Here is a 12,304-nt window from a genome sequence, read left to right as displayed (position 1 = left end):
CTCATTCTGCCAATTCGAGACAATTCTTGATTGTTTGCAACTACATTGAACGTTTTTTCAAAGTGATCCCGCCAAATTTTTAATTGTCCATTTTAATCGTCCGTTGTTGTAAAGTTTCCCTCTTGGTTTCTTAACGGTTTCATTTCTTATGGAATTATCATATGTCAGTTTTCTGATTATTTGGAACAGAGAATTCAAGTCATTATTCTGTGCAATGATTTCAGCGTCTTTTTTTCCTCACACGTCATTTTATTTGTTTAGTCAGAGTGTCGATGTCTCTTCCAAGCTTTAAACCGCTTCTTGAATTCGGCTGTGCTTAACCATTCTTTACTTGTTTTTGTTACATTACCAAGCACTTCAGTAGATGCTTCTAAAAATGAAATTAATATGGAACTTTTTTGTGTTTGAGTTGTTCAACTACTTGGGATGTCAGCTTAATGACCAATGGGACAATAGTAAAGAAATACGTATCCGAATTGAAAAAGCAAGGTCGTCTTTTATCAGAATGAAAAACTTGCTGTGTATGGGGGAGCTGTCATTACCGCTTAGAATAAGAATGCTGCGATGCTATATATTCTCTATACTCCTCTACGGGACAGAGGCCTGGACGCTGTCGGTTGCATCGATGAATAAACTCGAGGCTTTTGAAATGTGGTGCTACCGACGTATGCTCAAAATAAGCTGGACAGAAAATATTACAAATACAGTGGTACTTCGGTGTGTCAACAAAGAGACAGAAATATTAGAGACAGTAAAACGCTGAAAGTTGGAGTTTTTTGGTCATATTTTGAGGCATCCGGAAAAGTATGGACTACTAAAATTAATCATTGAAGGCAGAATTGAAGGTAGACGTGGCCCTGGGAGACGAAAGATGTCATGGCTGAAGAATTTACGTCAATGGTTTAATAAAAGTACAAGATCACTTTTTCGAGAACCTGTAGATAAAATCAAAATAGCAATCATGTTAGCCAACGTTCGAAGCGGACAAGGCACCTAAAAGAAGAAGAAGTTGTTTTGACGTATAATGCAAGATATTTAAAGTCTTAATTCTGCTAATACCAGGTAGTGTTCACTGCTTTTTTATTTTTGACGTTGAGTAATGTTCTTGCCTAACGTTTGCTGACAGAAATATTCTGATTGCTTAGAGCTGGGTTAGGTGGTATCTAAGTTGTTTTATGTACTGCCTTGTGTATAAACATTATGAGACCATGGTTCTAACACACCGAACCATCGTTTCCATATCTTTCTTCAACGCCATGTTTTCCAATTACTTATTTTAAGCCGGAATCAGTGCTACCTATTTTTGCGTTGAAGTTTCCCATTAGAATTATAAGGTCGTTGTGGTTGACATACAATAATGTTCTTTCCAAGAGGCTATAGAACTGTTATTTAACTTCTGCTTCATTTTCTTCTGTCGCAGCATAACATTGAACATAACATTGAACATAACATTGAACACGTGCTGTTGTTATTCGTTCTGATATTGCATGCCACTCTAGCGGATCATTTCTAATTTTTCGGTTCAGATATATACTGGCTCCGTTTATGTGCGGATCATCAGGATTAGGCATCCCTAAGTATATAAACTGGTCTCAATTTGCAGTATGTTTTACGCAGCATTCGTTCCACCTCATTTCACTGTTGCTCAAAACTTCAATATGCAGTCTTTTGCACTCAGATGTTAGTTGTGTTAGTTTTCCTGGTTTAAATAGAGTTTTAACATTCCACTGAGTAAATCGAGTCCTTGTATGTAAGCCATTGTTCATCATCAAAATATTCAGCCGTTTTGTTTCTCTTGTTGATATATTGATATGGTTTAGTTTTCGAAAGTTGTAAGGAATCAATCTTTAACTTTCATAGTTTGGTAACAGGGCTACTGCCATGCAAATATTATTTGCTAGCATGTGGCCTCTAAACCTGTCACTCTTAGCTGTGTGGTTATAGTCATTTCCTAATATACCTATATATCGACATCTATATACCGCCACGTACTCGGTCGTCAGAGCTTCTTCAGTGGGTATAGGATGTACCGTGAGAAGGTAAAAGGTAACATTTGCGTCAGAGAGACTGTTTGAGACACATCATGACACCATATAATCCATATGTTACATTTGCATAAAATTTAATTGATTGTATTCAAGTGGAAATTAGTTTTTAGTGAAGTGCAAAAAACAAAAAAAATTTAATTACAATTGAAATCACTTTTAAATTTAAATTTTATATTACACAATAAATTTTAAGTATAACAATTTTTATATCCTTTACACAAAAAAGTCTAAAAAGGGCATATTAGGTTTGTCAAGATTGAAGAAAACATTGTTGGCCCCATAAAGCATATATATTTTTGATAGGATCGACAAGGTAAGTTCATTCAACCATGCCCGTCTGTCCATCTGTGTGTTTCATTCCAAAACCAGACCACTATATTCTAAAGTTACTACAAAATTAAAGCTATAGAATAAATTATGTAAATTAAATATATAGATATATTATCATGTAAATAAGACCTCGAGGAAGGTTCAAAATTTTGTGTAGAGGTTATATAACCTGTGATATTTTTGTTGGATTGGATTAGCCAAAACCGGACCGCTATATTCTATAGTTGCTACAAAATTAAAGCTAAAGAATAAATTATATAAATTAAATAAATGGATATATTAACATGTAAATGAGATCTCATTGAAGATCCAAAATTCTGTGCAAAGGTTATCTAACTTGTGGTGAAGCCAAAGTTAACATCTTTATTTGTTTTGATTAATTTTGAAAAAACTAGAAATAAAAGAATAACTCACATTACAATATAGAAAGCATCAAATTTCATATGCAAATTCAAAAGCCTGTAGCAGAAAATGGAAGCGCTAAGATAAAGCTTCTGAAATGTACTCAGAGAAAATGAAATAAATGTGATAGGAGGTATGAGTGTCGAAGAAAATACGCAAATCAGAGACAATCTGAAGATGATCGTATATATCTGATGCTTTGCTAAAGAAGGATAAAGAAAATAAGTTTGTGCTTAAAGGTCTAGCTAATCAAATGGCAGCAGCAGAAGCAATTAAAAAGGTATGTGTAAGTTCTGTGGGTGTAAACGATACAATTCAATACAAGGAATGTACTGCATAAAATTTATTTTTAGCTAGCGAGTTGTAAATAGCTAGCTCTTTCTCGTGAAAGATATCTTGTTCGTTAACAAAAAATACTGGAACTCTGTTCACGGACTCATCTCATAGGATGGTAACAAATTTAAACTAAAACGTTTGGCGTTCATTACGAATTTTAGTAATTTTAGTAAGCTCATCACGAAGCTTTTGACAACGTCGCCGTAACAAAAATCGGGTTGTAAATAATCTGCAGCATCTGTCAGATATAAAGTACATAAAGCATTGGTTAGATCAGTTCTAACTTCAGCGGTTTAAGTGTGAGACTATTATGGTTCTACAGAAGTGTTCGTACTCGTATACCCATGAACACATCAAGCTATATGCGGTACATAAAAGCCAACAGCATATAAGTACCATATATATGCATTTTAGTTATATGAACCGACAAACAACTACAATTTAAAATTATGATATTTTGAATAAATAACAAAAACCCGAATGATGGCTGAATATGATGAGATTCGTGATATGGGTGATATGGGAAAATGCAGATTTTGGCAGAAAAGGGTATTAGAAAAAGTCAGTGGAAAACAAAGCAAAAAAGTAACTTTATGAGAGATGTATACATCAGGTTAACAAACAGTTAACCTGGTGCGTTCTCATCTATGCGTAAGAAAGATTATTTGTAATTGAGTTTAAGAAGTTAAAGCCCTTTCTTTTTAATCTCTTTGGTCAGTGCCTTATTAAGAGTTTTCAGGTAGGTTGTTAGGGATTTTAATAATGTGAACATATGACTATTGTCTAATTTCTCAACTTTTTACTTTTTTGTCATATTGAATATTAGGTACTTGTAAATATTATATTATTTGCATATCAGAAAACTCTACAGATACGTTCAGCATGGTTTTGTCGTTATGTTAAATAAGAGGATTTTGTTCTTTAAACTAAGTTTTGATTTAGTTTTGATGGTATTGTTTTTTAACTACAAGATTTTATAATATCAATTTTCTGTCCAGTGATAGTCGCAGATAGTTAATAGAATGTCTTTGGGAAATAATTTTTTCCTTAATAAAGAAAGAACAAGACTCCTTTTTTAAAGGACAAAATGTAATTTAAATATATTTCAATAATTCTACATTTAATTAGCCCTTAGTCCACTTCACTTAATTGCTACTGCAGCATTATTGTGGTAGTATTAGGACTTGAACGAGTCCTGGTAAATTGCAAATCACTCATAAATCATAGTATATACTTGAGTGGTATGAATCAATAAATGTACTCATTATTAATAAATGACTTCCTATTCGGTCGGCTTTAGCAAACGATTGTTGTTTTAGTTGAAAACTATATACCAATAAGCAATAGCAGGCAAATTTTTGCTGACTGTGACGTGATACTCATGAATGATTGATGTCACTTTCATCATTTTGGTGTCGGTGTTTATGAGTATCATATCAGAAGAGTATAAATCATTATAAGTGTTAGCAGCTGTATGTATGAATCAGATGGAGTCGAATATAGAATGCGCATTAGTGAAATATAGCCATGAATCGAGTGTTGAGTACTCATTGTAGTTTTCTGGTTCCAACATACTTCGTTATGGAACTTCAACAAGAATGGTGTAACTATCGAAGGTATAATTTTTTGATGCAGTTGAAGGTTTCGAAAGAATTGGAAGGTTTTTAGTATGTTATAAATGTTGGAAGATATAACAGTACTTAACTCTTACTTAAGGCTTTCTACACCTTATCAAATGCCATCTAGGAAAAGAGCAGTGCAGTATTTTTTTAATTTCAAATTTCACATGTGAGACAATTCAACGTTTTTTTTTTAAATTTAAATTGGTGTTGCGGATATAAGCCAATTTTAATTGTTTTAAGTAATGATTTTTCAATGATGACATTGGACTTACAGGCTTGTATAAGGCGACTACAGGCTCTCGTGTGTTATTCCAAATTATTGGGAGTTGTATCAAAACTTCCATGATTTGTGGAGCTGGAAAAGGAGAAACATGCTACAACATATGTACAAAATGAGAGTGATTGCAATTTAAAGTATTTTATTTGATCTTATAACTTCAGATAGATGAAGAGCGAAAGTTAACGTATCATTTGCCGCAAATTGCATCTAAATGCTATCGAAAGAAAAGATTTGCAGCGAATTGCATCTGAATGCTATCGAAAGAAAAAGCACCAGATTGAAAACAAAAGAAGAACTTTCAAAACTTTAATATATATATTATATATATTTTGTGGACCAAACAACAATTTTAAGTATAATTTGCAAGTAAAGGAGAATATTTTGGGAGAATGCCCTATGTTAAATGAATTGGGTATCACTATTAGAATATATCAAAGAATTCATTTGTATAAAAAACATAATCCAAAGCACTTTTAATGTAACTACATAAAATAATAAACAAATAATTAAATTAATTATTCTATTCTATTTATGCAGAAACAATAAATTGTAATCAAATTTAAATATTTAATTTATTATTATGAATTAATTATTGAATTTATTACCAATTAAACTAAACCTACGGCAGACGACTATATCAGTCATTGCCGGAAAAACAAAATATTTATTAAATGTAAATATTATACTTAATAAAAAAAACTAAATTAACTACATACATTACTCACCTGTATTTAAACTTCAATATTTTTCCGCTATTTTATTTTATCCTTATTATGTAAAAGAAATATTTACATAATTTTATTTACATATATTTTATTTATAATTTTAAAAAAATTGCGTTATAATATTAACACTGCTTTCTGTTCTAAATTGTTGATAAAAAAATTAACAATATTTTAATATGTTGTAATATAATCTATAAAATCTAAAATTGAAGAAATAATAAACCTTATTAGTATTAAATTAAAATAAATAAACAGATATGGGAATATCTGCTATAAAATATCGAAACTGGTACGGAGGAAACCATTTACGTATTTACCATTTAAAATAAATAAACAGATATGGGAATATATTCTATAAAATGTTGAGAAACTGGAACGAAGGAAGCCATTTACGCAAGTGCTTTTAGCTCTTTTTTTTAGGGTATGTCGCGTTTAATGTTTAAAAAAAGTCCTTTATCTAATAGTACTCCAATTATGTCGAATAAAAGTCATAGTGAGCAAAGTCTGGTGAATACAGTAGGTGTGGTAGGAATTCATAACTAATCAGCTGGTGCATAGAAATGGTGAAAATATTAATATCATTATTTAAGTGATATAAAAGCGTTGTATAATATGACCTTGATAGTGTTTAGCTTTTTTAGATACATGTAATTAGTTTTATTCCAGGCGTATCCGGGTTTTAAAAAAGAAGTCATAACTTTATGCTCTGATGGAATCGTCTTCATCTTTTAAGAGTACATTCATCACAAGAAATGAGAATTGTTTGTTGTCATACTCATATCTCATCTTAATCCTCTAATCATAAATTAATGTTGGGTCTTCTCAGATTAAACGTAGATATTTTAAACATTATTTCATAGTGATTATATGTGCAAGTTGGGAGGAAACGAGTTGCTCATAAGCTGATAATTTTTTATGCACTTTCAGTAGTAAAAATTGTGCGAATATGTTTTTGCACTATAACTGCAAATAAGTTAAACAGATTTTAAGACATAAAAAGCTCCCATATTAAAGAAATAATCCAGATTTAAGTATTTAAGTTATGCTAAATTAAAAAATTAACGAATATTTTAAAACTGTACTAAATAACAGTTGCCGCCGACTTATAAAACGGCCCTCGTATAGCTGAAAATATACATTATATATTTATTCAAATTTATTCAATATATTAAATTAGATAATTAGTTGTGTATAATAGAATATTAAAAAATATTCTACTATATAGTATCCGTTTTTTTAGTAATATTTACAAATACTGTTTTTCTACAAAATAGAATCTAAAATTAATTAATAACTTTCCTTATGGTATTTACTCTTCCTTAATTTGATTTGTTATAATTATTATATATACATATAATAATATTATTTGCTAGTTATTTCCTTTGACTGATTGCACCAGAAATGTATAAGATCATTGATTTTTGATTATATAAGTATAGTAAACTAAAAGGGATTAGTAAACTAATAAACAAAAAGTTTTTTTTAGAACCATACACATAAAGTGAATTAGTTTATTACTTTCACAAAGCTTTATATCCATATTTATAAATTTTTTTTTCAAATATCGAAATAATCTGCTTATAAAGAATCTCACAGATAGACATGTGACAAATTTTACATGATTAATTTATAATTTTATATATATATTTTATATATATATAAAATTCTATATTTCTATATTTTAGTAACTTCCAATTTTGGTATATATATAAAATATATATAACATATTTTTTTAGTGCTTCTTTTTCAATTTTTTTTTTATTTTCCATGCAGTTGTTATTTGTAAATATTTCCAGCTTTTTGAATTTTGAAAAATTAAATTCCTACTAATTGTTTTGGGTACAAACAGCTATAATAATAGATTGCACACGTAATTTGCAGATCAGTTAGTTGCAATATTTTTAAAATTCTTACGAAGAAATTAAAATGTTTACAATGGAAAATATTTACACTCAATATTATGAACTAAATCAATTTACTGAAAAGTTTTATATTATTCCGCTCTGTTTTAAAATGTTCTCAATAGTAATACTCTTCAAATTTACTATTTCGAATTAATTATCCAATTATAAAATTGAAGTCATATTAGTATATGTTTGTTCATATATTTACATATGATCTTTTTATCTGTATTAAATTCTAACGTATAATTTGCGTATGTGCTCTCAAAAAAAAAAATATGTGCTACACTTTATATTCATTCAGTAGTTGCGTTTGCTGGTATTAAGCTTTTAAAAATTTAGTTTAAATAATGTAAATGGACTTTTATATACATATACATATATGGATAAAATATTTATGTATTTTTTTATTGTCTTACAAAAAAAAATTTCTTAAATTTCTCCATTTCTTCTTGTGTGTTTTGCAGTGTAAGTAGAGAAAATGTGAGCAGCGATCAACAGAATCAACAATTCCAGCAACAGCAACAATATCACCAGCAACAACATTCTCATCAATATTTGCTTCGACAGTCTTTAATTAATCTTACGAGCGCACACAACACTAACAGTAGTAATTGCAATTACGACTTAAATAGTTCTACAACGCCGCAGAAGGCAACAGAAACTAAATTATTAACTCCACTTAAAAGCAGTAAATTACAAAAGTCTAATTCGTGTAGTTGTGAATCTCTTAAATGTACGACAACTATCGTGTCTGTTACAGCTGTTCATAACCTCCATGGTGATCGCTCAAAAGCAGAAAGTGAACTTTTAATATCAAATGGTAGTGGTGAAAAAAATCCTGCATCATCAAATATATACAGCGTGGACTGTGATGGGTTATCTAACATTAGAGCTGATGAGCAGCCATTGATTCAGAACGATCATACAACTAGCAATTATTGCGGCATATCAAAGCAGAGTTCTTATGAAAGTTATAATTATGGACAATATCCACAGGTGCTGTCCTTAGCTGGTAAAAGTCATAACTACCTTGACTGTACCAACACAAATCTAGCTTCAAATAGCCCTAATAGTTGTGCTACCAGCAGTAGTACTGGTGGTGTTCCGTCCGCCTGTGATGACTTCAACGAATGCACGGGTTTTGAACTTAATGAGAGTAATAAATATACACACAGCGATCTTAGAAACATTGTTGTACATAATTTTAGTAAATCAGATCCGATTACGCGTTATAGTAATTTGGAAGATAGGGACGCTTCCTCATTTTTAAAAAGCCACTACAGTGACTGTAATATTTATCCTAAACCACATTCAGGGCAACATTTAACGAACCTCAAAATTGAGCACGATAATAATCAGTATGGAGGTGACAAACAACAATTAGTAAATAAAACTTATATATTTAAATGTATCGCAAATAGTCCGCCGTTTATAAAAGCAAATAAGATTAAAGAGCAATCAAAAAAATTACGAAATTTATCATTAAAAACACGTACAGTTAAAAAAAAAAATCAAATTATAAGTAAAACGAATGCAGTTTCAGATAATTCATTGCATCCAGGAGACAAATATCTTAATTTGTATTTAGTTGAGAAAAAAAGTGTTCAGCAAAGTCATACGCGTTCTTCAGTGACGGGTTCTATTTCTTCTAACTCACCATCTGGAAACTGCGCACGGCAATTGCCAGCGGTTTCGGCAGTAACTAGATATCAACAACTTGTAGTAAACGGTTCAGTCAAATCCTATCCCACATATCGGTCTACAGTGAAAAGTGATATAAAAGACTACAGTACTAATTCCTCATTCAGTAATAAGTTTAAACCAAGCAAAATAAACAACAAAAACTGTAACTTGTTTACCGGTAATGCAAACTTAAGTGTGAGTACAAATTCATGCAATAAGCTGCATGCAACACAACCTTATGCAATATCTCCGAAAAGTTCATTATCAAGCAATGGACATTTAAACAAACACTTTCTCACCGATATAACGCGTCGAAAAACCGAATTTAATCGGCAACTCAGCGCACCTACCGATTACACCCAATCGTATTGTAACGGATTTCATTTTGCAGCCAATGAGCCCGTGTGCGAATCAACGTCAACGGTTGCAAGTGCAGGAATCAATTCTGCGGGTGCTTTAAAATCACATCATTGTATTTTACCAAAACAAACTTCTTACTCATGTACAAACAGTTTTAACCGACCTCAAAATAAAAAAAATAAAAACACAAAATTAAATGAAAGGTGAGTTTATACAATAGATTTGGAACACTTACAAAACAATAAACATATTTTGTTTCCACATTTTTCTTATTCGTTAAATAGTTTTTATTAGTTTTTTTAGTTACTTAGCGCTAGAGCGGAATTACTTACGATAAAAGCATTTTTGTGATTAATGTCTCTTGATTTGAAACTTTAAAAGTACTACTTTTCGATAATAAGGTTCAAGAAGAAATGATCGCTTGGCGAATAAGTGGATTAAGTTAAATCACTGAACTCGTTCAAATACAGTATTTTTTATACATTCAATAACGCGTTTTTAAATATGATTTCCCATCTCTCTTATGATAAGTGGAAATGATATGCTTTGGTCTAGAAATGAAAAGTGTAATACTTAAAAATGATTTGTGTAATACATCTTATACATATATACGTATGTATATAGGATACAGTATATCATATAACATATTAGTCTTCAATTCACTAATCGTACTTTGTTCTGTTTAGGTGTCTGTTTTAGAGTTTAAAAAAAATGTTGTTTTAAAGCACTTTTTTTGTGTAGAATGAAGAGAGGTTTTCGAGAAACCTTTTATTTCCCAAAATTTCTGCTGATTTTATTATAATTAATATCTTATTATTTTGAAACCATTTTTTAATTATCATTTTTTATGCAATCGTCCTTTGAAGCGAGTTTCTATTGCTGTGTTTCAATAAGAGTTCAGTAATTTACTAGAGCGTTTGAGAAATTAATAAGTAAATTTAATACAAAAGCCTGGAATTATATCATGGCATCAAACCAGAATTTTTTGGTTCAGTAGTGTGTTGTATTTTAGTTGTTAATTAAATGATTTATTTAAAATATGTCTCGTGCAAATATTTTTTATTTTAGGAATAATTTGAGTCAATTTAAAGTATATTTCAAAAAAATAAATATGTAAATAAAAAATCCACAACTAAAGAAACAGATGCACAGATACCAAACTATATGGTACTGAACCGAAATAAACCGATATATTCGGTTCGGTTTTCGTTCCTGCAAAAATATCGGTTTTTTCCGGTTTTCGGTTTGGTTCCGGTTCGATGCCCATAATTATTTACTACATTTAACGTTGCTTCATTAAATCAATAATATAGATTTCAGAATGGTTTATATAAGATTACCATTTGCCTGTTCTAATGTTGTTGTTGTTTTTGTAGCCCGCCGGGATCTGCTTGTGTGACCCCTTTGGGGGATGTTGAACGACACTTGGTCGTCTTCGACGAGTGGTTCCGGGACGTAAACTCGGCCGTTCTTGAAGACATAATGTTGTAGTATGCATTTAGTTATGTCACATAGTTTTAATAAAGTATTTTTTGTTTCTAAAATTGTTGTTAATCTTAATTATTATTAGTGCTTTTTTTGCTTTTTAATTAATAACTAATTGCAAATTTATAAATGTATGTATACATTTAAACCTTGTGCATCGGTTTCAAATCGGTTGTAATCGATTTTGCTATTACAAAACCTCGTAATTCTAGACAAAATTTTAAATATTCAACTTCAATAAATAATTTGTAATTTGTAATTTCATAAGTCTTAGTTTTTATTTAGAATTCAGAAAATGTATACAAGCTCTATTTAAAGTAGCAGGAAACCGGAATAAAATTTGTTTTGAAATCGTAGATACTGAATGCTTTACATAAAACAATTAAAGACTTTGCGATTAAAGCGTTTCGTGCTTGCGGTACATGCAGGCTATTATTATAGTCATTAACACTTACGAAATATACAATACATTAATTTTAATATAAATTTAATAAGTCTTGTTCTGATGACTGTAATTAATATTTTTTAAATATTCAAATTAAATGTGTACTTACATATCAATTTTAAAATACGCTAAATAGAATAATTTTTTTTTAATTCACATGATACATATAATTATATACAAACTAATTTTAAGGTATTTAGAAATTTTCAATGATCATCAATAGATGTATGAAATAACCTCAAAGAATGCATGTTTAATATCTCAGATTCAATTGAAATAGTAATAGTTTTAATAATAGATTTAGATGGTTTAAAGAATTCAAGTTTATTAAACACTTCAATATTTTAGATCAAAATCAGGACAAAGCATTTACGAGTATCACAGTTAATTTTTATTTTTATTATTATTTAATTTATTATTATTTCATGATTAAATATAAAGAAATTTTTCGAACAGTAGTGAACTACAACAACAAAAATTCATTTTATATTATTTTAATTAATTGAGTTTTTGACTGACCATACAGCTATTTCGAGTATTGCCAAATACCCATCATCAGAGATTAAATATAAAAGAATAATAGAATTATTTTAAATTTACATTATTATAATTCAATAATAACAAAGACAGCTTTTTACAAAATATTTATATATGCTTAATATAGCTCAACAGGTTTTATTGAAA

General features: G+C 29.8%; 1 protein-coding gene across 1 annotated transcript; it reads left to right on the top strand.

Annotated features, from left to right (window-relative positions):
- The first annotated feature begins 4,697 nt into the window (after positions 1-4,697).
- LOC119675158 (rho GTPase-activating protein gacF-like) lies at positions 4,698-9,897 on the top strand. The gene is made up of 2 exons (XM_038086347.1): positions 4,698-4,732; positions 8,112-9,897. Exons 1-2 carry the CDS (start codon positions 4,698-4,700, stop codon positions 9,895-9,897), a joined length of 1,821 nt encoding a protein of 606 aa, XP_037942275.1.
- Positions 9,898-12,304: the final 2,407 nt, after the last annotated feature.

The sequence above is a fragment of the Teleopsis dalmanni genome, chromosome 2 (assembly GCF_002237135.1).
Source record: "Teleopsis dalmanni isolate 2A chromosome 2, ASM223713v2, whole genome shotgun sequence".
Taxonomy (NCBI): Eukaryota; Metazoa; Arthropoda; class Insecta; order Diptera; family Diopsidae; genus Teleopsis; species Teleopsis dalmanni.
Note: the sequence above shows the minus strand (reverse complement) of the source record. Positions and strands in the feature narration are given on the sequence as shown.

Excerpts from the sequence above, each read along its gene's own strand:
- LOC119675158 (XM_038086347.1), top strand. The coding sequence starts at position 4,698 with ATGGAACTTCAACAAGAATGGTGTAACTATCGAAG. Across the intron at positions 4,733-8,111 it reads GAATGGTGTAACTATCGAAG|TGTAAGTAGAGAAAATGTGA; the intron begins GTATAATTTTTT and ends TGTGTTTTGCAG.